The sequence below is a fragment of the Ranitomeya imitator genome, chromosome 2, assembly GCF_032444005.1.
Source record: "Ranitomeya imitator isolate aRanImi1 chromosome 2, aRanImi1.pri, whole genome shotgun sequence".
Taxonomy (NCBI): domain Eukaryota; kingdom Metazoa; phylum Chordata; class Amphibia; order Anura; family Dendrobatidae; genus Ranitomeya; species Ranitomeya imitator.
This window is the reverse complement of record NC_091283.1, coordinates 133740628-133767487: the sequence shown is the minus strand read 5'-3', so window position 1 is coordinate 133767487 and position 26860 is coordinate 133740628. Positions and strand designations below refer to the sequence as shown.

At 44.4% G+C, this 26860-nt stretch overlaps 2 protein-coding genes across 4 annotated transcripts; both read left to right on the top strand.

Moving 5' to 3' along the window:
• Window positions 1-3004: 3004 nt before the first annotated feature.
• Window positions 3005-21095, top strand: LOC138662123 (gap junction beta-1 protein-like). 3 transcript variants are annotated; one of them, XM_069747278.1, is made up of 2 exons: window positions 3005-3139; window positions 19838-21095. In XM_069747278.1, exon 2 carries the CDS (start codon window positions 19850-19852, stop codon window positions 20639-20641), a length of 792 nt encoding a protein of 263 aa, XP_069603379.1. In that variant the 5' UTR covers window positions 3005-3139; window positions 19838-19849; the 3' UTR covers window positions 20642-21095. The 3 variants fall into 3 exon arrangements, with proteins under 3 accessions (XP_069603379.1, XP_069603381.1, XP_069603380.1); XM_069747280.1 differs by lacking the exon at window positions 3005-3139 and adding an exon at window positions 3151-3963; XM_069747279.1 differs by lacking the exon at window positions 3005-3139 and adding an exon at window positions 4029-4662.
• On the top strand, window positions 3022-25656 carry LOC138662124 (gap junction beta-1 protein-like). The gene is made up of 2 exons (XM_069747281.1): window positions 3022-3139; window positions 24359-25656. The coding sequence occupies exon 2, from the start codon at window positions 24371-24373 to the stop codon at window positions 25160-25162; it is 792 nt and encodes a 263-aa protein (XP_069603382.1). The 5' UTR covers window positions 3022-3139; window positions 24359-24370; the 3' UTR covers window positions 25163-25656.
• The last annotated feature ends 1204 nt before the right edge of the window (window positions 25657-26860 follow it).

The following is a 26860-nucleotide window of genomic DNA, read 5'->3' as shown; positions in this document are numbered from 1 at the left end:
AGGTAGATGTTTAATTTTTTAAGATTAATAATAGTTCTGAATGTTCCATCTGGTTTTGGAATCAAAAATAACGGGGAATAGAATCCCTTTCCCTCCTGTAGGAATGGAACCTCCACCAAGACTCCCTTAGCTAGGAGATTTATTACCTCCTGCTCCAATGCCTCTTGTTGTAACTGAGACTTTAATGAAGTCAATAGAAATGAGTCCGGAGGGACTCGGGAAAATTTTAATTGTAACCCAGAGGCAATAAGGTTATTTGTCCAAATATTTGTTGTTATGGCCCGCCATTCATTAGCGAAGGAGGACAATCTGCCTCCCACAGGTAGATCTGTCCTAACGGGGTTTTTCTTCAAACTTGAAAGGGCGCTTCCCAAAGAACGCACCCTTTTGTTTTGTGTCTCTTGTGGCCCAGCGATCCTGGTTCTTAAACTCCTTCCTTTTATTAAATGCGGGCTTTCGGAACGCTCTCCTATAAAATGGAACGTAATTATTACTATTTGGAAAGTCTTTCTTCCTTTCCCCTGCTTTAGTTAAGATCTCATCCAGTTTGGTACCAAACAGGTACTCACCCTGACATGGGAGGCTGCATAACTTAGACTTGGTCTGAGGGTCACCTTTCCAGCCCTTAAGCCATAGGGCCCTACGTGCTGCATTGGTTAATCCTGCCGACTTGGCTGCCAGGCGTATAGAGTCGGCAGATGAGTCCGCTAGAAAGGCTGTGGCACCTCTAATTAGGGGTATAGAGGACAATAATTTCTCTCTCTCGAGAGAGACCCCCTTTCAGCCCTTCTTCCAAGTCACTCAGCCAAACAAGCATGGATCTTGCGGTGCATGTGGCTGAGATTGCCGGTTTAAAAGCCCCTGCAGAAGTCTCCCATGCTCTTTTAAGGAGCGAATCGGCTTTGCGATCTAGAGGATCTTGTAACGAGCCTGAATCCTCTACAGGCAGTAAGGATTTCTTTGATGTAGACGCCACAGCTGCATCTACTTTTGGGGCTTTTGACCATGTTGTGAATTCTTCATCATTAAAGGGGTAGCGTCTCTTTGAGGATGGTGGTAACCCCCTCTGCCCCTGGCTTTCCCACTCTTTTTTGATCAAACTTTTTACTGCCGTTATTACCGGAAAAGAGGGTCTCTTCTTTTCGGATAGGCCAGCAAACAATGTCTTGCTGTGTTTTAGGGACTTTAAGATCTTCTATGCCCATGGTATTGCAAACTGATCTCACCAGATTGTCAATGCTATCTGTGGGGAAGCACGTATCCTGATCCTCATCTGAGGATATCTCCTGCTGCGATCTATCTGAGTTTGCTTCCTCTAACTCAGACGGCTGATCGGATACAGGTGAAACGCATCCTCTTTTCTCCTTAATACGTGGCTCTCTGTCAACGCTTTGTAGGGCTCGTAATTCTTCCCTAATCATGGCCCTTATATCCTCTGATTTAATTGAGGTTTCCTCACGTAACGTTGATTTTATACATGAATCACATAGCCTTTTAGTGTAACTATCCGGAAGGGGCTGGATACATAACGCACACTGCTTGTGTTTCGCTTTTTCCTTCCTGTTTGCCTATTATAAAGGGAGAGGGACAATAATCAGACTAGTGGGGTAGATGCACACTCACCCAGAAGCTGACCGATCAGGTACCGGCTGAGGAGGAGACACAGATGCAGGTGGCTTCCTTTTGGACGATCCGCTCTGCCTAGAGCGGCTGCTGCTGCTGGCATGGCTGCGAGGGGTGACGGTGGTAACCTCTAGAGAAGGTACCGCAGGCTCTCTTGCAGAATCCATTCTGGACGCCGGGATGCAGCGCCGGCGTCCTTTTCACATGGGGGCCGCCATGTTCTTCCTGTTGAACCCGGAAGTGCTAACCACTTCCGGGTCGCGGCCATATTGGATACTCCGGCGCTGTTACCGGCTTCAGCGCCGGCGTCGTCTCACTCCTCCGCACCCCGGAAGCTTACCAGCACTTCCGGGGGAATGCACTGGGCTCCACACCGCACAGGCGTCCGCCGAGGACGGCGCGACGCTACCACCTGGTGCTTGCCCCGCAGACCGCCGGACATCTGCCGCGAACCGGCCCCCACGACTCGGTCTCGCGACGTCTGCCAGCAGAGGGGGGAAAACTGAATCAGCACCCCCGACGCTGCATCCAGTCCTGGAGCCCTTGCCGTCCTCACAGGTAAACTGCGCAAGCGGCGTCCAGGCTGGGAATCCTCTTCTCCGTGGATCTTCCCATAGGAACAGGAAACCAAAACTGTGGGAGCGAGGAGGACCACCCCTTTTATCTCTCCGTAGGGTTTCCTGTTCCTAGGGGCGGATCCCCTCTCTCAGTGGGTGCTGTCGTGGCGAAGAGAAAATGCCTGTTCACACAAGAGGATAAAATGCTGATAAATAGTGATAAGTAATCGTGCTGGGATAAGGTGTTATCTGACCGTGCTCTGTGCTAACTACTGAGTGACTTCAGCGTGCTTGAATTATATGTTTGAGTCCCCTCGGCTGCACGTCTCGTAGCTCTTTGGCAATCCCTACATGTGTTGTGGCTGTCGAGCAACCGCGAGACATGCAGCCGTGGGGACTTGAACATATTATTCGAGCATGTGAAAGACACTCTGTTAGCACACGAACATGCTCGGATAATACCTTATCTCAGCACGTTCGCTCATCACTACTGATAAACTCATTTTTAGACCTTTATGAGAGATTGACAAACAAATTCTGGCTGATCGTGCAATCGATGCACTTGTTTACACTGGACAATGATTGGGAATAATTTTTCCATGATAAAAGGCCCTCAAGGAATGCCAGCTCCAAGAGATATCACCTGGGGGGTTATTGGGGGAAGTGGATAAACTTTGCTGAAGTTTATCTGTCTGTGATAGTCATGAGTGACACATAAAAGTCACGCCCCTATTTTCTTAGTAAGTAAACATAGGGGAGATTTGGTTATCAGGCATGTGAATAGCTTAATTATCAGCCAAGGGTATAAAGGTCCAGGGCAGAAATGCAATGTCAGTACAAGAGAAAACATCTGATTTGTGCCATTGTGCTGCCTACATTTTGCATCGTGTGCCAACAACCCAGCTGTGTCTGACCTACCATTGTATCCTGGTGCCTGACATTTAAATACTCGATATCAGGTAAGGAAAATTAGCTTTGTGGGCATTAATATATTTTGTGGAGATGAAGGGCTCACTGCAGTGAAAATAACATGTATGCCATTGTTAAAATGAAGTTGTCCTTATCCAGCATCATAGGCACATGTCATTAATTCCTTCACTTCACATCCGCTTCAGCAAGTCCAGCCAAGTGACCATCACCCCGGTCAGATGGAGATGGAAAAAGGGGAAAAATTAGAAGGGCTGAGCTCAAACGATATCATAAGCCAGTGAATGGCATGGAGGGCTGACAGAACAATCAGGAGGATGGAGGGGGTGCTAATTTGCTTATGATTCTCTTGTCCTGTTGGGGAAAAAGACGCATTGTGACTATCCGGTGGGTGGAAGTCTGAGAAGAATGAATGGTAGCATGTTACCAAAAGTGAGAAAGGAGGCATTGTGTGGAGTCCCAGCAGAAAGGCAGTGTGACAGGGGGAGCGAAATAATGGAGAAGAAGAGAAAATGTTACAGGCAGTGAGAGACTCTTACACAGGGGCGAAAGAATAGCGGGGACAGACAAAATTAGGCTAGACTAATAGACACCGGTGCATAACACAAAGGTAGGGATAAAAGAAACAGAATAAAAAATAGTGAGTGGAGGGGGATAAAAGGATGACTCAACTGTCAAGTAAAAGGTAACAAGAATAAAGAAGAAAAAGGGACAATTTAACAGAAAAATCAAAGGACGAAATTAGGGAAAGTGTCCAAAGTAACCCACAGAGAAAGAGATTGAAATACGCAGTCTACAAGAAGAAGGTAAATCCAATGAGAACCTGTAACCAAGTAGCTTCCTGATCAGTTCATTGGTAAGTGCTACTAACGGGATAAATTGTCTGATATAACAGTAGGTTCCGCCATTTGTTAGACAGTTTCAGAATCTGGTTGTATATTACTATATTTTTAGAGGTTTCGTGCTTTCCTGGCTCCATCCATGTCTCAGCCTATATTGTGAGCACTTCTACCTTCCTTGGTAATCACAGACTCTGAAGTCAGTGATGGGGACGAGTTTAGATCTAACAGCACAAAGTTTAATAACTTCAGAATCCTGCCTGTCTCCTGGTAATTACAGGTCCTAATAGCAGGTACTGGGAATATAAGAGAATATATGGAGGCTTTCTTTTCTATATATTTTACCTTTCTTCCTATAGCTGACACTTTACACCGAAGCCACTAAAACCTGCCCTTCTTCATTCTTTACTGAATACATGGACAGCTAGGGAGTGGAGGGAACAGCCGTTGTGGGGAGTGGAAGTTCATTGAAAAATGAACTTATTTTAAGTCGAATGTCTTGAACTGGTCAACAATGCGTTCATGTGAGGGGGCACTGAGCGCTTATATAGTCAGAGAGAGCTCTATAGAATACTTCTTCGCTGGTCATAGATGATTCATCCCAATGCTTGCGAGTGGATGCAGAGTTTCGGAGGTTTGCTCAGCTCTCTCTAGCATGGTCGGAGTGTTTTTTTGTGGCCATTTTTGGGCAATATAGAAGCTGGGATCAGTACAAGGTATGTTATACAATCTGTTCTACTATTTGTTTTGGTATAAGGAGATAGTGCTATTTAATTTATAAGTGTTATAACAAGTATAATTTTTCTTAATTTATTTTTCCAATTTCTAGATATAAGTAAATGGCTTAATAATTTACGTTAAGCATTTTATTGTATTTTAATTGTGGGTTTTAGGGTTTTCTTTTAGTGTACATATATCTTATACAGTTCAGAGAGCTAATAATGGCTGTGGTATGATAATTCAATGATACAAAGTAACATGCCCACTCTATTTAATAATTAATACTTCTTGTTGATGTCAGCGTGTTGAGGAGTACACCAGGCGGTGCACAGTTTCCTTAATTAGTGACAACGTACAGCACCATTTTAATACCATAGGTCAGTTCACATGATGTAATTGTGAGGATTGTGAAATTCATCTCTTTAGTAACCAAGTCCCAGATGAAATGTAAAAGAAATAAGTAGAAAACAAGAATATATTCTGACTAATCACAGTTTTGGATACCGGTTGAGGGTAGGACTAAGTTTATGTTTACTTGGTCCTATACACCAGAGGTCCCCAACTCCAGTCCTCAAGGCCCACCAACAGGTCATGTTGTCAGGATTTCCTTTGCATTGCACAGATGATGCAATTATTACCTGGGCAAGACTAAGGAAATCCTGAAAACATGACCTGTTGGTGGGCCTTGAGGACTGGAGTTGGGGACCTCTGCTATACACCACATACCACAGTACGAGAAGCGCGAGTCTCTATTTTTCCTTCTATGTCACTGACTCATATTGATGAAATTTACAGTCTACAGTAAGTGGGTTCCGAACCGGACGGTTGCGGTGTGACTTCAGCTAACCACATTATGACTTTCTCCTTATATCAAATTAGGGGATTGATTGTGGGTCTCTTCACAATTTAGAGGTCCTATAGTTGTCTATGTAAAAAAAACACCAGCTCACCCTTTCTGTTCCAAATAGTGAGGAAGCAGGAGGCCACGCAACCACAGCGTTTGTAGATGCAAATTCAAGGAAAAAAGAAGTCCAGCTACTAGATCCACTTGCAGAGAAAGTTATGATTTTATAGTTACTCCATTAAAAAAAATACACATTGCAAAAATAAAATGAATATAGGGAGAGACCTCCGTGAAACCGAAGCATTTCGAACACCAAACGTTTTTAATTTTGGTATATGTTAGAATTAATTAAGGACATGTGGAGTGCAAAACGTGTAGGCTTCACGGAGGTCTCCTCCTATATTTATTTTATTTTTGCCATGTGCATATCATTTTAGTGGATTATCACGATTGTATCTGCAATTGGATCTGGAAACTGGACCTCTTTTTTTTTCCCTTGAACTTTTGTCCTATAGTTGTCACTGTGCTTGCATGTGACTTTGAAGCTACAATGTGGTAACCAGTGATTTGCTTTCCCTGCCTAACAAATAGCACAATTTCTTTCCTTGTCACAGCCATGCATAGGGACCGAGAGGGATATGGGACATATGAGTGAAGGAGGCATATTAGGGTTAACTGCTTGTTAGGTTTTTTAGTGAAATATTCAAACATATGTTCCAATTCTATAGAAAATCAATACTGTTATAGTGTCTTGTTATAAATCTAAAAGGGTTTTGCCACGAACAACAGTATATTTTAATCAATAGATGTTGGAATAATAATAATTTCCACAATTGGATGTGTTTCAATAAAAAGCTCCTGTGCTGAGATAATCTTATAAATGTACCCCTGCTGTGTACTGTGTAATGGCCGTGTCTGACCGTACAGGAGCATGGTCTGATCATACCATAACTCCTGGGCAGGGAAGGAAGCAAAAGAGAGTATACAGACAGGACAGCATGGGGTCGCAGCTGATTCTTTCTTGGAGATAAAATATTGATTAAAAACAGGCAGGGATATGTTTTACTCACAAAAAGAATCAGCTGTGATCCTGTGCTGTAAAGTCTGTATACTCTTTTTCTCTGCCCCATTCTCCCCTCCCCCTTGCCCAGCAGCTATGACCCCATGCTGTCCTGTCTGTGTACTCTTTTGCTTCCCCACCAACCCCCGCCCGCCCGGAGCTGTGGTATGATCAGTCCATGTTCCTGTATGGTCAGACACAGACATTACACAGTACACGGCAGGGGCACATTTATAAGATTATCTCAGCACAGGAGCATTTTATTTAATCACATCCACTTGTGGAAATTATTGTTATTCCAAGATCTATTGATTAAAATGAACTTTTGTTCATGGGAAAACCCCTTTAATTAAATGGTCTGTAATAGAGATGAGCTAATTGATTTGAGGAGAATCAAATTTATGTCAAATTTTGCTAAATTCACTGGACCAGACAAATTAGAATAATTTCCAGTTCAATTTGCATGAATCATGAAAAAATGCCCACCACTATTTTACACAATGAACATAATTGCATCAGCAATAGAGAGCCATCACAAAATATAGTATAGCACATCACATAGTGTAGCCCATAACATAGTATTGGATAGCACTGCCATCACATAGTACATAATAGCACAGCACACAGTATAGCACATCACATAGAGTAGAACAGCCATCATATAGTATAGTATAGCACAGCACATCCCTGAAGACAGCACAGTCATCACATAGTATAGTGTAGGACACCCATAACAGTGTATAGTATAACACATCCATCAAATAGTACAGGATATAGCATATCACATAGTGTAGCACATCACATCACATAGTGTAATATAGCATAGCCATCACACGGTATAGTATAGCACATAGTGCAGCATAACCATCACATAGCATAGTATAGCACAATGATCACATAGCATAGCACTGCAATCACATAATATATTGTGATGGTCGGACCTCTGGATGCTCGGGCCCAGAGGTTTCGGCTGAACAAGCAAAAAAAGTTTGATTCGGGTACCAGAACAGTACCCGAACCCGAGATCCCATTCACATGAATGGGGGGCCCGAACATCCAGTGTTTGCCTTGCTGTCATGTGCATGACAGTGTGGCAAACACTGCCTCTGAATGGAAGAAAGATAATTACCGCTGATCAGACAGACGCGGCTCCCATGTCAGATGACAGCGTGAGCCTGCAATGGTGACCAAAAGTAAAAAGTTTACCTCTGGTCACAGGCGTCAACTGATGGGACTACTACTCCCTTCAGCTGATGCCTGCTGCCGCTAAGAACAGCAAGAGCAGGTGGCGGTTGATGGGAATATTCATCAGCCAGCGCTTATGCTATAAATAAATACATTTTAAAAATGGCATGGGTTCCCTGTATTTTTTTATAACCAGCCAGGCAAAACTGACAGCTGCAGGCTACAACCCTCAGCTATCAGCTTTATCATGGCTGGTTATCAAGAATAGAGGGGTCCCCATGCCGTATTTTTTAAATTGTTTAAATAAACAATTAAAAAAAAACAGCGTGGGGTCCTCCCCATTTTTGACAACCAGCCAAACTAAAGCAGACAGTTCGGGCTGGTATTCTTAGTCTGGTAAGGGGGTCATGGATATTGCCCCCTTCAGCTTATAAATAGCAGCCCGCAGCTGCCCAGAAAAAGGCGCATCTATTAGATGCGTCAATTCTGGTGATTTACTCGGCTCTTACCACTTGCCCTGTAGTGGTGGCAAGTGGGGTTCATATTTGTGGGGTTGATGTCACCTTTGTATTGTCCGGTGACATCAAGCCCATGGCTTAGTAATAGAGAGGTGTCTATACTGTAAGTGAAAGCTTATTTGTGGCTTAGTTGCCACAAATTCGGCAACTATTTTTTTTTAAATAGTTGCCGAATTTGAATTTCAGAAGATTGGATCATCTCTATACCATACTTAAGAGAAATGTGCCAGATGCCAGACTGGAAATAAAATGTCAGTGTTAAGGTACCTTCAAATTAAGCGACGCTGCAGCGATACCGACAACGATCCGGATCGCTGCAGCGTCGCTGTTTGGTCGCTGGAGAGCTGTCACACAGACAGCTCTCCAGCGACCAACGATGCCGGTAACCAGGGTAAACATCGGGTTACTAAGCGCAGGGCCGCGCTTAGTAACCCGATGTTTACCCTGGTTACCAGTGAAGACATCGCTGGATCGGTGTCACACACGCCGATCCAGCGATGTCCACAGGAGATCCAGCGACGAAATAAAGTTCTGGACTTTGTTCAGCGACCAACGATCTCCCAGCAGGGGCCTGATCGTTGGTCGCTGTCACACATAACGATTTCCTTAACGATATCGTTGCTACGTCACAAAAAGCAACGATATCGTTAACGATATCGTTATGTGTGAAGGTACCTTTATTCCAAGAAAAAAAGAAAAAAAGACTTTAGTTGCAAACAGTAAAACAATAGGCTTTGAAGTAGATAACAGCTTATGTTAAGGTACCGTCACACTAAGCGACGCTGCAGCGATACCGACAACGATGTCGATCGCTGCAGCGTCGCTGTTTGGTCGCTGGAGAGCTGTCACACAGACAGCTCTCCAGCGACCAACGATCCCGAGGTCCCCGGTAACCAGGGTAAACATCGGGTTACTAAGCGCAGGACCGAGCTTAGTAACCCGATGTTTACCCTGGTTACCAGCGTAAACGTTAAAAAAACAAACACTACATACTTACATTCCGTGTCTGTCCTCCGGCGCTGTGCTTTCCTCTGCACTGTCAGCGCCGGTCAGCCGGAAAGCAGAGCAGTGACGTCACCGCTGTGCTTTCCGGCTGGCTGGCGCTGACACAGGATGCAGGAGGAGTGCAGAGAAGCACAGCGCCGGGGACAGACAGCTGAAGGTAAGTATGTAGTGTTTGTTTTTTTAATGTTTACACTGGTAACCAGGGTAAACATCGGGTTACTAAGCGCGGCCCTGCGCTTAGTAACCCGATGTTTACCCTGGTTACCAGTGAAGACATCGCTGGATCGGTGTCACACACGCTGATCCAGCGATGTCAGCGGGAAGTCCAGCGACGAAATAAAGTCCTGGACTTTCCTCAGCGACCAACGATCTCCCAGCATGGGCCTGATCGTTAGTCGCTGTCCCACATAACGATTTCCTTAACGATATCGTTGCTACGTCACAAAAAGCAACGATATCGTTAACGATATCGTTATGTGTGACGGTACCCTTACTGTTAGGTCACTACAATCCTCTACTTATAACATTCTATTACTGCCAAGTCAATGGAAAAGTTGCACTGCTGATCTTAGATATAGAAACAATGTCACTTTTGACTTTTATGGTGGGTGCCTGTCTGACAACACAAGTGTTAATTTTCAGATTACTTCTATAGGAAGAAAAAGAAAGTCACAAGACTTGAATCATATGAAAGCAACATCATGCCACACAAGCTGCTATCTATTCCTAGTTTAGCATTCTCTGCCAGTGAGCGCACGACTACATGAAGCGTTGGACAGAATTAGTTATTACTCTTCCTTATGGCGCATAATTGGTGCCATTTTCCTTAAAGGATAAATAAACTTTCAAATCATGTTTTATATCCCCTGTTCCATATTGTTGATCAGTGGTGGGCCGAATCCTAAAGGTACCTTCACACTGAGCAACTTTAGAACGATAACGATAGCGATCCGTGACGTTGCAGCGTCCTGGATAGCGATATCGTTGTGTTTGACACGCAGCAGCGATCAGGATCCTGCTCTGACATCGCTGGTCGGAGCTAGAAGGCCAGAACGTTATTTGGTCGCTGGATCACCCGCTGACATTGCTGAATCGGCGTTTGTTACGCCGATCCAGCGATGTGTTCACTTTTAACCAGGGTAAACATCGGGTTACTAAGCGCAGGGCCGCGCTTAGTAACCCGATATTTACCCTGGTTACAATTGTAAATGTAAAAAAAACAAACAAAAAAAACACTACATACTTACATTCCGGTGTCTGTCGCGTCCTCCGGCGTCAGCTTCCCTGCACTGTGTCAGCGCCGGCCGGCCGTAAAGCAGAGCACAGCGGTGACGTCACCGCTCTGCTTTACGGCCGGCGCTTACACAGTGCAGGGAAGCTGACGCCGGGGGACACGACAGACACCGGAATGTAAGTATGTAGTGTTTTTTTTTTAACATTTACAATGGTAACCAGGGTAAACATCGGGTTACTAAGCGCGGCCCTGCGCTTAGTAACCCGATGTTTACCCTGGTTACCTGGGGACTTCGGCATCGTTGGTCGCTGGAGAGCTGTCTGTGTGACAGCTCTCCAGCGACCACACAACGACTAAACAGCGAGGCTGCAGCGATCGGCATCGTTGTCTATATCGCTGCAGCGTCGCTTAATGTGACGGTACCTTAAAACCCCAACTGATTGCTGAAACCTAGGAGCAGAAGTCCTAAGTGGTCCGCCCGCGGACCACTTGATGCATTGCTATTTATACGTATGGCTCAAGCGATCGGACATTTGACGCTTCAATTCTCCTTAAAGGACTATTAAATTATGTCAAAAGTGAATAAAAGGTTTTAAAAATATAAAAAATACACAAAACTTCAAATTGCCTCCATTACAAATAAAACGATTTAAAAAATACTCAGATTTGATATTGCTGTGTTCATAAACATAAGATCTATTAAAATATAAAATAAATTATTCCAATCAGTAAATGGCATAATGAGAAAAAATCAAATCAAAACTCCAGGATTACTATATATATATGAAAACGCTACGGATCTCGGAAAATGGCGACTAGTGATGAGCGAATATACTCGTTACTCGAGATTTCTCGAGCATGCTCGGGGGTCATCCGAGTATTTTTTTAGTGCTCGGAAATTTAGTTTTTAAAGCCGCAGCTGAATGATTTACATCTGTTAGCCAGCATAAGTATATGTGGGGATTCCCTAGCAACCAGGCAACCCCCACATGTACTTATGGTGGCTAACAGATGTAAATCATTCAGCTGCGGCTTTAAAAACTAAATTTCCGAGCACTAAAAAAATACTCGGAGGACCCCCGAGCATGCTCGAGAAATCTCGAGTAACAAGTATATTCGCTCATCACTAATGGAGACATAAGCAAAAAAAATTTCTCTCATAAATTTCCAAATTTGTTTTCAGCACTTAAATAAAGAAAACCTATACATGCTTGATATCTGCGTACTCGTACTGACCTGGAGAATCTCATCAGTTTTACCATATAGTGAACATGGCAAATAAATAAAAAAAAAAAAAAAAAACATTTTGGAATTGCACTTTTCTTTTGCAGTTTCAATTTATCCTTTTCAGTGCATCACATGATAAAACCAATGGTGTCGTTCAAAAGTACAACTCATCCCTCAAAAAACAATCCCTCATATGGCTATGGAGATGGAAAAAATAAAAAAGTTATGCCTCATGGAATAAAAAAAAAAAAGCGTAAAAACGGAGAATTGCAAAGTCATGAAGGGGTTAATTTTGTTGTTTCCTGCTTTTTGCCTAGCTTACCGGCCACCTCCATACCCTACATCAGCAGTGGCCAGTTTCCTAGACAAGGTGTGCACGCATGTGAGCTTTTTGTTAGGCAGTCTCACACGTCCAGATAATTCCGGTACCGGAAAAATCGGTACCGGAATTATCCGTGTCTGTGTGTCCGTGAGCTCACGTAGGCCATCCGTGTGGCACTGTCCCCTGCATCTGGTGCTGAAGCCGCCATTCATATCTTCTCTCCAGCAGCGTTCGCTGGAGAAAAGATATGAAAAATCCTTTTTTGTTTTTTCGTGTTTAAAATAAAGATCCCTGTCCCTACCCCCCTCCCACCGCCTGTGCGCCCGCCCGCTGTTAATAAAATACTCACCCACTCCCTCACAGCGTCCTGTCCTCGCCGCACCTTCTCCTGTATGAGCAGTCACGTGGGGCCGCCCATTACAGTCATGAATATGCGGCTCCACCCCTATGGGAGGTGGAGCTGCATATTCATGACTGTATTCGGCGGCACCACGTGACCGCTCATACAGGAGAAGGTGCTGCGCGGAGAGGACGCTGCGAGCGAGCGGGTGAGTATTTTATTAACAGCGGGTGGGCGCACAGGGGGTGGGAGGGGGTTGGGGACAGGGATATTTATTTTAAACCCGAAAAACAAAAAAAAAAGGATTTTTCATATCTTCTCTCCAGTGAACGCTGCTAGGGAAAGAAGATATGAATGGCGGCTTCAGCACCACGTGGGGGGGACAGCGCTTACTCTAGCGCTGTCTCCTGCACGGCACACGGATTGCACACGGACAGCGTCCGTGTGCGGTACGTGTTTTACACGGACCCATTGACTTTAATGGGTCCGTGTAGTCCGTGCGCTCCCACGAACACTGACACGATCCGTGAAAACACGCTGACATGTGCAGAGACACATTGATTTCAATGTGTCTACGTGAGTCAGTGTCTCCGGTACGTGAGGAAACTGTCACCTCACGTACCGGAGCCACTGACATGTGAAACCGGCCTTATAAAGCTTGCCCGATCCAGTGTCCCTGCGCTCCTCTTTGCAGCAGTGAAAAACTCATCTTGTGTGAACCGCCAGTCATTAAGGAGTGCGCTGCTTCCTCCTTTCCCCCCAACCACGTCGTCAACCTGCGGACAAGCAGGAAGACGGGAGGCAGGGAAACCGTGTGCTCGTAAAGATCAATAATGAAAACAATACTTTAACCACCATTAACAAATGTTTTTCAATATTTTCCAACATGAATACAAGTGACTGCAACCCTCATGCAATGTACAACCTGGACAATAAAGATCCCTACAGATCTCTAGATATCTGCCACCCAAGCTGGCCACACAAATGCCCTGGATCAATATCCGGCTCTCTGTCAGTGGTGGCTGTGAGTGACAGCCTGCAGCTCAGCTTCTAGCCCCCTAGTGGCAAGCAGAGGATTTACATCCGTTCAGGAAGGAGAACGGAGATTTATCAAATTGGAGATCGATAACAAAAGTCACATGACAAAAACATTTGTGAAACTTGCTGTGATTTTACTGTAAAAATTGTGGCTTGCAGCCAGCAACGGAAAATCCAACACATTTGGAAACATTATGTGACTTTGTATCACAGTCTCTGGAGGTAGCAGGTCGCAATGCAACACCATCAGAAATTATTCCATCCAATGATGTAATGTGTCAATGCACTTTCAGTGTCGTACGACACGTGTCGCCATGTAGCCTTTGCCTTAAATAGGTTCTCCACTACTAGGACAAACCCTTCTTAAACCAAATGTTCGGCCCTGATAAAATAATAAAGTCTATACTCCCCTCCCGTGCCGCCTCTGTCCCAGCGGTGTTATCACTCGCTCTCCCCGGGGCTGTGATGAGGAGTTGTGACTGTGACAGGTGATGTTCAGCGCCCAATCAGCACTGGCATCTGGTCTCCCTTTGGACAAACTAAGCATGAAAAGGAAGTCAGGGATCAGCTGCAGCCCGGACTGCCTCTTCATGTTCTGTTTATTTAACCCCTTAGTGACAGAGCCAATTTGGTACTTAATGACCAGGCCAATTTTTGCAATTCTGACCACTGTCACTTTATGAGGTTATAACTCTGGAACGCTTCAATGGATCCTGCTGATTCTGAGATTGTTTTTTCGTGACATATTGTACTTCATGTTAGTGGTAACATTTCTTCGATATTACTTGCGATTATTTATGAAAAAAACAGAAATATGGCGAAAATTTTTAAAATTTTGCAATTTTCAAACTTTGTATTTTTATGCCCTTAAATCAGAGAGATATGTCATGAAAAATAGTTAATAAATAACATTTCCCACATGTCTACTTTACATCAGCACAATTTTGGAAACAAAATTTTTTTTTGTTAGGGAGTTATAAGGGTTAAAAGTTGACCAGCAATTTCTCATTTTTACAACACCATTTTTTTTTAGGGACCACATCACATTTGAAGTCATTTTGAGGGGTCTATATGATAGAAAATAACGAAGTGTGACACCATTCTAAAAACTACACCCCTCAAGGTTCTCAAAACCACATTCAAGAAGTTTATTAACCCTTTATGTGCTTCACAGGAACTGAAACAATGTGGAAGGAAAAAATGAACATTTAACTTTTTTTTGCAAACATCTTAATTCAGAACCATTTTTTTTATTTTCTCAAGTGTAAAAACAGAAATGTAACCATAAATTTTGTTATGCAATTTCTCCTGAATACGCCAATACCCCATATGTGGGGGTAAACCACTGTTAGGGCGCACCGCAGAACTTAGAAGTGAAGGAGCGCCGTTTGACTTTTTCAATGCAGAATTGGCTGGAATTGAGATCGGACACCATGTCACATTTAGAGAGCCCCTGATGTACCTAAACAGTGGAAACTCCCCACAAGTGACACCATTTTGGAAACTAGACCCCTTAAGGAACTTATCTAGATGTGTGGTGAGTACTTTGAACCCCCAAGTGCTTCACAGAAGTTTATAACGTAGAGCCGTGAAAATAAAAAATCGCTTTTGTTTACACAAAAATGATCTTTTTGCCCACAAATTTTTATTTTCACAAGGGTAACAGGAGAAATTAGACCACTAAAGTTGTTGTGCAATTTCTCCTGAGTACGTCGATACCCAATATGTGGGGGTAAACCACTGTTTGGGCGCACCGCAGAGCTTGGAAGAGAAAGAGTGCCGTTTTACTTTTTCAATGTAGAATTGGCTGGAATTGAGATCGGACGCCATGTCGCGTTTGGAGAGCCCCTGATGTGCCTAAACAGTAGAAATCCCCCACAAGTGACCCCATTTTGGAAACTAGACCCCCCATGGAACTTATCTAGATGTGTGGTGAGAACCTTGAATGCCCAAGTGCTTCACAGAAGTTTATAATGCAGAGCCGTGAAAATAAAAAATATTTTTTTTTTCCACAAAAAAGATTTTTTAGCCACCAAATTTTTATTTTCACAAGGGTAACAAGAGAAATTGGACCCCAAAAGTTGTTGTCCAATTTGTCCTGAGTATGCTGGTACCCCATATGTGGGGGTAAACCACTGTTTGGGCGCACGGCAGAGCTCGGAAGGAAGGAGCGCCGTTTTGGAATGCAGACTTTGATAGAATGGTCTGCGGGTATTATGTTGCGTTTGCAGAGCCCCTGATGTACCTAACCAGTAGAAACCCTCCACAAGTGACCCCATTTTGGAAACTAGACCCCCCAAGGAACTTATCTAGATGTGTGGTGAGAACTTTGAATGCCCAAGTGCTTCACAGAAGTTTAGAATGCAGAGTCGTGAAAATAAAAAATATTATTTTTTTCCACAAAAAAGATATTGTAGCCCCCAAGTTTTTATTTTCACAAGGGTAACAGGAGAAATTGGACTGCAATAGTTGTTGTCCAATTTATCCCGAGTACGCTGATGCGCCATATGTGGGGGTAAACCACTGTTTGGGCGCACGGCAGAGCTCGGAAGGGAAGGAGCGCCTTTTTGGAATGCAGACTTTGATAGAATGGTCTGTGGGCATTATGTTGCGATTGCAGAGCCCCTGATGTACCTAAACTGTAGTAACCCCCCACAAGTGACCCCATTTTGGAAACTAGACCCCCCAAGGAACTTATCTAGATGTGTGGTGAGAACTTTGAATGCCCAAGTGCTTCACAGAAGTTTAGAATGCAGAGTCGTGAAAATAAAAAATATTATTTTTTTCACAAAAAAGATTTTGTAGCCCCCAAGTTTTTATTTTCACAAGGGTAACAAGAGAAATTGGACCCCAGAAGTTGTTGTCCAATTTATCCCGAGTATGCTGATGCCCCATATGTGGGGGTAACCCACTGTTTGGGCGCACGGAAGAGCTCAGAAGGGAGGGAGCACCATTTGACTTTTTGAGCGCAAAATTGGCTGTCGTATTTGGAGACCCCCTGATGTACCTAAACAGTGGAAACCCCCCAATTCTAGCTCCAACCCTAACCCCAACACACCCCTAACCCTAATCCCAACCTCATCCATAATCCTAATCACTAACCCTAACCATAATCACAACCCTTACCCCAAAACAACCCTAATGTCAACCCTAACCATAACCCTAATCAAAACCCTAAATCCAACACACCCCTAATCCTAATCTCAACCCTAACCTCAAACCTAACCCTAATCCCAATACACCCCTAATCACAACCCTAACCTTAACCCTAATCCCAAACCTAACCCTAATCCCAAGCGTAACCCTAATGCCAACCCTAATCCAAACCCTAACCCTAATACGAACCCTAATCCAAACCCTAACCCTAATCCCAGCTCTAACCCTAACTTTAGCCCCAACCCTAGCCCTAACTTTAGCCCCAACCCTAACCCTAGCCCTAGGGCTACTTTCACACTTGCGTCGTTTGGCATTCCGTCGCAATCCGTCGTTTTGGACAAGAAACGGATCCTGCAAATGTGCCCGCAGGATGCGTTTTTTGCCCATAGACTTGTATTGCCGACGGATCGTGACGGATGGCCACACGTCGCGTCCGTCGTGCACTGGATCAGTTGTGTTTTGGCGGAGCGTCGGCACAAAAAAAGTTCAATGAAACGTTTTTTTGTACGTCGCATCCGCCATTTCTGACCGCGCATGCGTGGCCGTAACTCCGCCCCCTCCTCCCCAGGACATAGATTGGGCAGCGGATGCGTTGAAAAACTACAGCTGCTGCCCACGTTGTGCACAATTTTCACAACGTGCGTCGGTATGTCGGGCCGACGCATTGCGACGGCCCCGTACCGACGTAAGTGTGAAAGAAGCCTAACCCTAAGTTTAGCCCCAACCCTAACCCTAAATTTAGCCCCAACCCTAACCCTAAATTTAGCCCCAACCCTAACCCTAAATTTAGCCCCAACCCTAACCCTAAATTTAGCCCCAACCCTAGCCCTAACCCTAGCCCTACCCCTAACCTAACCCTACCCCTAACCTAACCCTACCCCTACCCCTAACCCTACCCCTAACCTAACCCTACCCCTACCCCTAACCTAACCCTAACCCTACCCCTAACCCTACCCCTAACCCTAACCCTACCCCTAACCCTACCCCTAACCCTACCCCTACCCCTACCCCTACCCCTAACCTAACCCTACCCCTAACCCTAACCCTAACCCTACCCCTAACCCTACCCCTAACCCTACCCCTAACCCTAACCCTACCCCTAACCCTAATTTTAGCCCCAACTGCTGTTCTCCTGCCGGCCGGCAGATGGAGACAGATGGCGGGCGCACTGGGCATGCGTCCGCCATGTTCTGCTGCCGGCGGCCAGGAGGAGCAGCAAGAGGATCCAGGGACCTAGGTGAGTATGCTAGGGTCCCCGAATCCCCCTATTTCTCTGTCCTCTGATGTGCGATCACATCAGAGGACAGAGAATTACACTTTACTTTTTTTTTTTTTTGCGGTCGCCGGTAAACAGTTAATTACCGGCGATCGCAAAACAGGGGTCGGTAATACCGACCCCGATCATGCTCTTTGGGGTCTCGGCTACCACCGGCAGCCGAGACCCCAAAGATTCTCCCGGTGCCGGCCGGCGGGCGCACTGCGCATGCGCCCGCCATTTTGAAGATGGCGGCGCCCACCGGGAGACACGAGGAGCATCGGGGGAGCTAGGTGAGTATTGGGGGGCCACCTGGGACCCCTTTTCTCTGTCCTCCGATGTGCGATCACATCGGAGGACAGAGAAATTAAAAAGAGATCGCTTTTTTTTTTGCGATCGCCGGTAAACGGTTAATTACCGGCGATCGCAAATGCGGGGTGGGTTAAGAAACCCCCGAATCATGTTCTCTGGGGTCTCGGCTACCCCCGGCAGCCGAGACCCCGGAGAAAATCGGCCTCTGGGGGGCGCTATGGACTTTTTCCACAGCGCCGTTAATTAACGGCGCTGTGGTTTAAGTACCCTTAGCGGCCGCCGTTAAAAGGCGTATCGGCGGTCGCTAAGGGGTTAAAGGCGGAGACAGTGACACCAGTGCTGATTGGGCATCGGGCATCATGTGTCATTCCACCGCAATACAGCTCTGGGACCGCGAGTGCCAACATTGTGGGAATGACGCTGGTATGGGAGATGAGTATAGGCTTTATTATTGAACATTAAAGGGCCACTGTCACCCCCCTCCAGCCGTTATAAACTAAAAGAGCCACCTTGTGCAGCAGTAAGGCTCTTTTAGTTTTTGTTTCTGTTATTCCCACAATAAATGTATTTATAATTCTGGCGGGGGACCTGTGGAGCGTCTGACAAGCGCAGTGCGTATGCCCAGGAATCCCAGCCCCACACTGTGCATACTGCATAACACAGTGCGGGGCGGGGATTCAGTAACAGGCTGGCCGCACTGACCGCACAGGCGCAGAATGGAACCCGGCACCAGCGCTCGGACGGATAATGATCTATGCGCCTGCGCAAGGCAGAAGAGCAGAGCGCAGGCGCCGGATTTCACACAATAATAGCGCTGAGGGGGCGGCGAAAATCAACCCAACAGATGAGTGACGGCAGTTGGGCGCTTCTAAGAGGAGGCTTCAGTCCCGCCTCCAGGTACAAAAACAGGTATTTCAGCAGAATTATAAATACATTTATTGGGGCAATAACAGAAACAAAAACTAAAAGAGCCACCTTGTTAGAATGCAGCATTACTGCTGCACAAGGTGGCTATTTTAGTTTATAACGGCTGAAGGGGGGTGACAGTGGCCCTTTAAGTTTAAGAAGGGGCTGTCCTAGTAATGGACAACCCCTTTAATAACCACTGTATAATGAGAGCTGGAAGGTGATTTCTATGTCCCAATTTTCATTTGCACAGATTTGATAAATCTCGTTTAATGTGTGCGTTTGCTGGATCCAAAACCGTCATGCAAATTCTCATTGAGGTTTCACACTGCATTGAGTAGAACTTCATGTTAAAGACTTCATCAGGGGGTCTGTCATAATCCCCCCAAATTGGGATTTAGACAGGATCCCTAAAAGAAATTCATTGAATACACCAAGGCAAACTGAGTACTAAGTATACAGGACACAATAGCGAGGTGCGCTGGCAAGTAGACCTAACGGAGTCCAAAGGGGCAAACTTTGTATTCCGTTTGTATCATTGCAGTCAATGGCTTTGTCAGGAGTTACTTCTTGAAATGTGGTTTTTAGGGATTGAGATGGAACCCCTGATGGAGTCTTGTAGGAATCAGCAAAACACAATGTAAAACCAACGTATTCCCTAACAGTACTACATGTATTGGCATAGTCCACATTGATTATGTTCTCTGACACAAAAATCTTGGATGGCGGTTTCCAAATATATTCATGCTCTTATCTGTTTTATCCTCAGAGCTAATACGCAATGAACTGGGCAGGATTCTATGCCATTTTGAGTGGTGTGAACCGCCATTCCACCGGGATTGGGCGCATATGGCTCTCTGTGGTTTTCATCTTCCGTATAATGGTGCTTGTCGTAGCCGCCGAGAGTGTCTGGGGAGACGAAAAGTCCTCATTTACCTGCAATACACAACAGCCTGGATGTAACAGTGTTTGCTACGATCACTTCTTCCCTATCTCTCACATTCGGCTGTGGGCCCTTCAGCTCATTATCGTTTCCACGCCTGCCCTTCTTGTGGCTATGCATGTGGCTCACGTGCAGCACCAGGAGAAGAAGATTTTACGTCTGTCTGGCCACAACGATCCTAAAGAACTGGAAGAAGTGAAAAAGCAGAAGGTCAAAATCTCCGGGACCCTGTGGTGGACATATACACTGAGTGTGCTCTTCAGAATCGTCTTTGAAGCGGCCTTCATGTACATATTCTACCTCATCTACCCTGGTTATGCCATGATACGACTTGTCAAATGTACCGCATACCCCTGCCCTAACACCGTGGACTGTTTTGTATCTCGTCCCACAGAGAAAACAATCTTTACTGTCTTCATGCTCTCGGCTTCAGGTATCTGCATTATCCTAAATGTAGCTGAAGTTTTCTTCCTCATCGGGAAGGGTTGTAGCCGCAGAAGCCAGAGGCACGGGGACTCATACCGTGATAAGGAGCACCGGCAGAACGAGATGAACACGCTCCTAACGGAAGAGGGTTTTATGAAGAGAGCACCAGGGAGCCAAGAGAAAGAACATTGTGCAACCTCCTAGAACCAACACTTCATCACCAGTGATAGGAGACTCTTGTCGGACTCGTTACTTGGCCAAAGAAGAAATGATCATTTGCAGGACAATTAATGGTTTGACTGTGAAGGGTAATGAAATGACCAACGTAAAACTGCAATATTTGCACAAGTTGCAGCAAATGCGTCCTAATTATTACAGTAAGGTGGGCACATATATTGTACCCTTGTCACCGAACCTGTCTAGATATTGTTACATCCTCATTAACGCTCGCCAACAGCCCACAATGAACTGGTGCTTATTGCAGTATTTTTTTTTTTCTAACAAGGGAAAGGGAGGGTAGGGGATTTTTTTTATGGGGTTGGAAGTATTAGAAGGAGGAAAACATATGCATTTGTACTGGTATAGATTTCAGGTTTTGTTTTAATATTTTATGTGATTTATTCTAGGACCACAGATTAAAATAAAAAAAAATCATAAAGTTTGGTGTTATTTGTCTTTGCCTTTTACACTAAAATATAACATAGAAGGTGGAAAAAAATCAAATAAGAAAAAAAAAAAAATATATATATATATATATATATATATATACAGTTAGGTCCATATATATTTGGACAGAGACAACATTTTTCTAATTTTGGTTATAGACATTACCACAATGAATTTTAAACAAAACAATTCAGATGCAGTTGAAGTTCAGACTTTCAGCTTTCATTTAAGGGTATCCACATTACAATTGGATGCAGGGTTTAGGAGTTTCAGCTCCTTAACATGTGCCACCCTGTTTTTAAAGGGACCAAAAGTAATTGGACAATTGACTCCAAGGCTATTTCATGGACAGGTGTGGGCAATCCCTTTGTTATGTCATTCTCAATTAAGCAGATAAAAGGCCTGGAGTTGTTTTGAGGTGTGGTGCTTGCATTTAGAAGGTTTTGTTGTGAAGTAAACATGAGGTCAAAGGAGCTCTCAGTATAGGTGAAACATGCCATCCTCAAGCTGCAAAAACAGAAAAAACCCATCCAAGAAATTGCTACAATATTAGGAGTGGCAAAATCTACAATTTGGTACATCCTGAGACAGAAAGAAAGCACTGGTGAACTCATCAATGCAAAAAGACCTGGGCGCCCACGGAAGACAACAGTGGTGGATGATGGCAGAATAATCTCCATGGTGAAGAGAAACCCCTTCACAACAGCCAACCAAGTGACCAACACTCTCCAGGAGGTCGGTGTATCAATATCCAAATCTACCATAAAGAGAAAACTGCATGAAAGTAAATACAGAGGGTTCACTGCACGGTCCAAGCCACTCATAAGCATCAAGAATAGAAAGGCTAGACTGGACTTTGCTAAAAAACATCTAAAAAAGCCAGCACAGTTCTGGAAGAACATTCTTTGGACAGATGAAACCAAGATCAACTTCTATCAGAATGATGGAAAGAGAAAAGTATGGCGAAGGTGTGGTACAGCTCATGATCCAAAGCATACAACATCATCTGTAACACACGGCGGAGGCAGTGTGATGGCTTGGGCATGCATGGCTGCCAGTGGCACTGGGGCACTAGTGTTTATTGATGATGTGACACAGGACAGAAGCAGCAGAATGAATTCTGAGGTATTCAGAGACATACTATGTGCTCAGATCCAGCCAAATGCAGCCAAACTGATTGGTCGTCGTTTCATACTACAGATGGACAATGACCCAAAACATAAAGCCAAAGCAACCCAGGAGTTTATTAAAGCAAAGAAGTGGAATATTTTTGAATGGCCAAGTCAGTCACCTGATCTCAACCCAATTAAGCAGCATTTCACTTGTTAAAGACTAAACTTCAGACAGAAAGGCCCACAAACAAACAGCAACTGAAAACCACTGTAGTGTAGGCCGGGCAGAGCATCAAAAAGGAGGAAACACAGCGTCTGGTGATGTCCATGAGTTCAAGACTTCAGGCAGTCATTGCCAACAAAGGGTTTTCAATCAAGTACTAAAAATGAACATTTTATTTAAAATGATTGAATCTGTCCAATTACTTTTGGTCCCTTTAAAAACAGGGGTGGCACATGTTAAGGAGGTGAAACTCCTAAACCCTTCATCCAATTTTAATGTAGATACACTCAAATGAAAGCTGAAAGTCTGAACTTCAACTGCATCTGAATTGTTTTGTTTAAAATTCATTGTGGTAATGTCTATAACCAAAATTAGAAAAATGTTGTCTCTGTCCAAATATATATGGACCTAACTGTATATATATATATATATATATATATATATATATATATATAGATGAAAAAAGGAAAACAGCACTACTCAAATGAAAAAAAGTGGACTTTAATGACCAAACGGCGTTTCAATGTTTCGGATGTAATATCCTTTCTCAAGCTTCAGAAAGGATATTACATCCGAAACGTTGCAACGCCGTTTGGGCATTGAAGTCCACTTTTTTTCTTTTGAGAAGTGCTGTTTTCCTTTTTTCATCTTTATATTTAGAACCACCTTGAACAGTGGTTTGGGAAGCTTTGCACATTTTTTAAGGTAGTATTTGATGCTGTTCCGTTTTTTTTCATTATGCGACTTTGTATCACAGTCTCTGGAGGTAGCAGGTCGCAATGCAACACCATCAGAAATTATTCCATCCAATGATGTAATGTGTCAATGCACTTTCAGTGTCGTGCGACACATGTCGCCATGTAGCCTTTGCCTTAAATAGGTTCTCCACTACTAGAACAGACCCTTCTTAAACCAAATGTTCAGCCCTGATAAAATAATAAAGCCTATACTCCCCTCCCGTGCCGGCTCTGTCCCAGCGGTGTTGGCACTCGCTCTCCCCGGGGCTGTGATGAGGAGTTGTGAATGTGACACGTGATGTTCAGCGCCCAATCAGCACTGGTGTCACTGTCTCTGCCTTCGGACAAACTGAGCATGAAAAGGAAGTCAGGGATCAGCTGCAGCCCGGACTGCCTATTCATGTTCATTTTGTCCGAAGGAGGAGACAGTGACACCAGTGCTGATTGGGCGCCGGGCATCATGTGTCATTCCACCGCAACACAGCTTTGGGACCGCGAGTGCCAACTGTGGGAATGACGCCGGTATGGGAGATGAGTATAGGTTTTATTATTTTATCGGAGCTGAACATTTAGTTGAAGGGGCTGTCCTAGTAATGGACAACCCCTTTAATAACCACTGTATAATAAGACCTTGAAGGTGATTTCTATGTCCCAATTTTCATTTGCACAGATTTGATAAATCTCATTTAATGTGTTCGTTTGCTAGGTCCAAAACCGTCATGCAAATTCTCATTGAGGTTTCACACTGCATTTAGTAAAACTTCATGTTCAAGACTTCATCAGGGAGTCTGTCATAATCCCCCCAAAATGGGATTCAGACAGGATCCCTAAAAGAAATTCATTGAATACACCAAGGCAAACTGAGTACAAAGTATACAGGACACAATAGTGAGGTGTGCTGGCAAGTAGACCTAACGGAGTCCAAAGGGGCAAGCTTTGTATTCCGTTTGTATCATTGCAGTCAATGGCTTTGTCAGGAGTTACTTTTTGAAATGTGTTTTTTTGGGATTGAGATGGAACCCCCGATGGAGTCTTGTAGGCATCAGCAAAACACAATGTAAAACCAATGTATTCCCTAGTACTACATGTATTGGCATAGTCCACATTGATTATGTTCTCTGACACAAAAACCTTGGATGGCGGTTTCCAAATATATTCATGCTCTTATCTGTTTTATCCTCAGAGCTAATACGCAATGAACTGGGCAGGATTATATGCCATTTTGAGTGGTGTGAGCCGCCATTCCACCGGGATTGGGCGCATATGGCTCTCTGTGGTTTTCATCTTCCGTATAATGGTGCTTGTCGTAGCCGCCGAGAGTGTCTGGGGAGACGAAAAGTCCTCATTTACCTGTAATACAGAACAGCCTGGATGTAACAGTGTTTGCTACGATCACTTCTTCCCTATCTCTCACATTCGGCTGTGGGCCCTTCAGCTCATTATCGTTTCCACGCCTGCCCTTCTTGTGGCTATGCATGTGGCTTACGTGCAGCACCAGGAGAAGAAGATTTTACGTCTGTCTGGCCACAACGATCCTAAAGAACTGGAAGAAGTGAAAAAGCAGAAGGTCAAAATCTCCGGGACCCTGTGGTGGACATATACACTGAGTGTGGTCTTCAGAATCGTCTTTGAAGCGGCCTTCATGTACATATTCTACCTCATCTACCCTGGTTATGCCATGATACGACTTGTCAAATGTACCGCATACCCCTGCCCTAACACCGTGGACTGTTTTGTATCTCGTCCCACAGAGAAAACAATCTTTACTGTCTTCATGCTCTCGGCTTCAGGTATCTGCATTATCCTAAATGTAGCTGAAGTTTTCTTCCTCATCGGGAAGGGTTGTAGCCGCAGAAGCCAGAGGCACGGGGACTCGTACCGTGATAAGGAGCACCGGCAGAACGAGATGAACACGCTCCTAACGGAAGAAGGTTTTATGAAGAGAGCACCAGGGAGCCAAGAGAAAGAACATTGTGCAACCTCCTAGAACCAACACTTCATCACCAGTGATAGGAGACTCTTGTCGGACTCGTTATTTGGCCAAAGAAGAAATGATCATTTGCAGGACAATTAATGGTTTGACTGTGAAGGGTAATGAAATGACCAACGTAAAACTGCCATATTTGCACAAGTTGCAGCAAATGCGTCCTAATTATTACAGTAAGGTGGGCACATATATTGTACCCTCGTCACCGAACCTGTCTAGATATTGTTACATCCTCATTAACGCTCGCCAACAGCCCACAATGAACTGGTGCTTATTGCAGTATTTTTTTTTTCTAACAAGGGAAAGGGAGGGTAGGGGATTTTTTTATGGGGTTGGAAGTATTAGAAGGAGGAAAACATATGCATTTGTACTGGTATAGATTTCAGGTTTTGTTTTAATATTTTATGTGATTTATTCTAGGACCACAGATTAAAAAAAAAAAAAATCGTAAAGGTTGATGTTATTTGTCTTTGTCTTATTTGCCTTTAACACTAAAATATAACATAGAAGGTGGAAAAAAATCAAATAACAAAAAAAAAAAAAATAATAATAATAAAAAAAAAATATATATATATATATATATATATATACATACAGTATATATATGTAAAATAATTTATATATAAAATTAGGTGAGGGAAATTGCTTAAAGGGAATCTAGCCCTAGGTACACTTGTATGATTTTTGGATGTGAAGTCCATGTATTTTTTTTTTACAGTTTTGCTACTCTATTTGAGAGCAGCACAATGGTTCCAGCAATGTTTTACTCTGTGTTCTCTGAATCTGATCTGTATAACTATAATGCCACCCACATCACTGATTGGCAGCTTTCTGCCTATTCACAGTGTACACAGAAAGCAGCCAATCAGTGGTGTGGGCGGGGTTATACAGTGCTCATGAATATGGAGTACTATATGGCAACAGGATTACTAGTCCTTTAGTGATAATCACCTGCTGATAAAACAGTGAGCCTATTAAAACTAGGCTAAGCAGTAAAGGTACCGTCACACTTAGCGACGCTGCAGCGATACCGACAACGATGCCGATCGCTGCAGCGTCGCTGTTTGGTCGCTGGAGAGCAGTCTCTGCAGCGACCAACGATCCGAAGTCCCCGGGTAACCAGGGTAAACATCGGGTTACTAAGCGCAGGGCCGCGCTTAGTAACCCGATGTTTACCCTGGCTACCAGTGTAAATGTAAAAAAACCAAACACTACATACTTACATTCCTGTCGCGTCCTTACCCTCCCCCCCCACGCCCCCCCCCCCCCCGGCTTTCTGCTTCCCTGCACTGTGTAAGTGCTGGCCATAAAAGCAGAGCGATGACGTCACCGCTGTAATTGCTTTACGGCTGGCCGGCGCTGACACAGGATGCAGGAGGAGTGCAGGGAAGCAGAACGCCGGGGGGGGACGCCACAGACACCGGAATGTAAGTATGTAGTGTTTGTTTGTTTTTTTACGTTTACGCTGGTAACCAGGGTAAACATTGGGTTACTAAGCGCGGCCCTGCACTTAGTAACCCGATGTTTACCCTGGTTACCAGTGAAGATATCGCTGAATCGGCGTCACACACGCCGATTCAGCGATGTCTGCGGGAGATCCAGCGACGAAATAAAGTTCTGGACTTTCTGCGCCGACCAACGATGGCACAGCAGGATCCAGATCGCTGCTACCTGTCAAACTCAACGATATCGCTAGCC

What these genes read in the sequence shown, in the direction of transcription:
- LOC138662123 (XM_069747278.1), top strand. Translation starts at nt 19,850, where the DNA reads ATGAACTGGGCAGGATTCTATGCCATTTTGAGTGGTGTGAACCGCCAT.
- LOC138662124 (XM_069747281.1), top strand. Translation starts at nt 24,371, where the DNA reads ATGAACTGGGCAGGATTATATGCCATTTTGAGTGGTGTGAGCCGCCAT.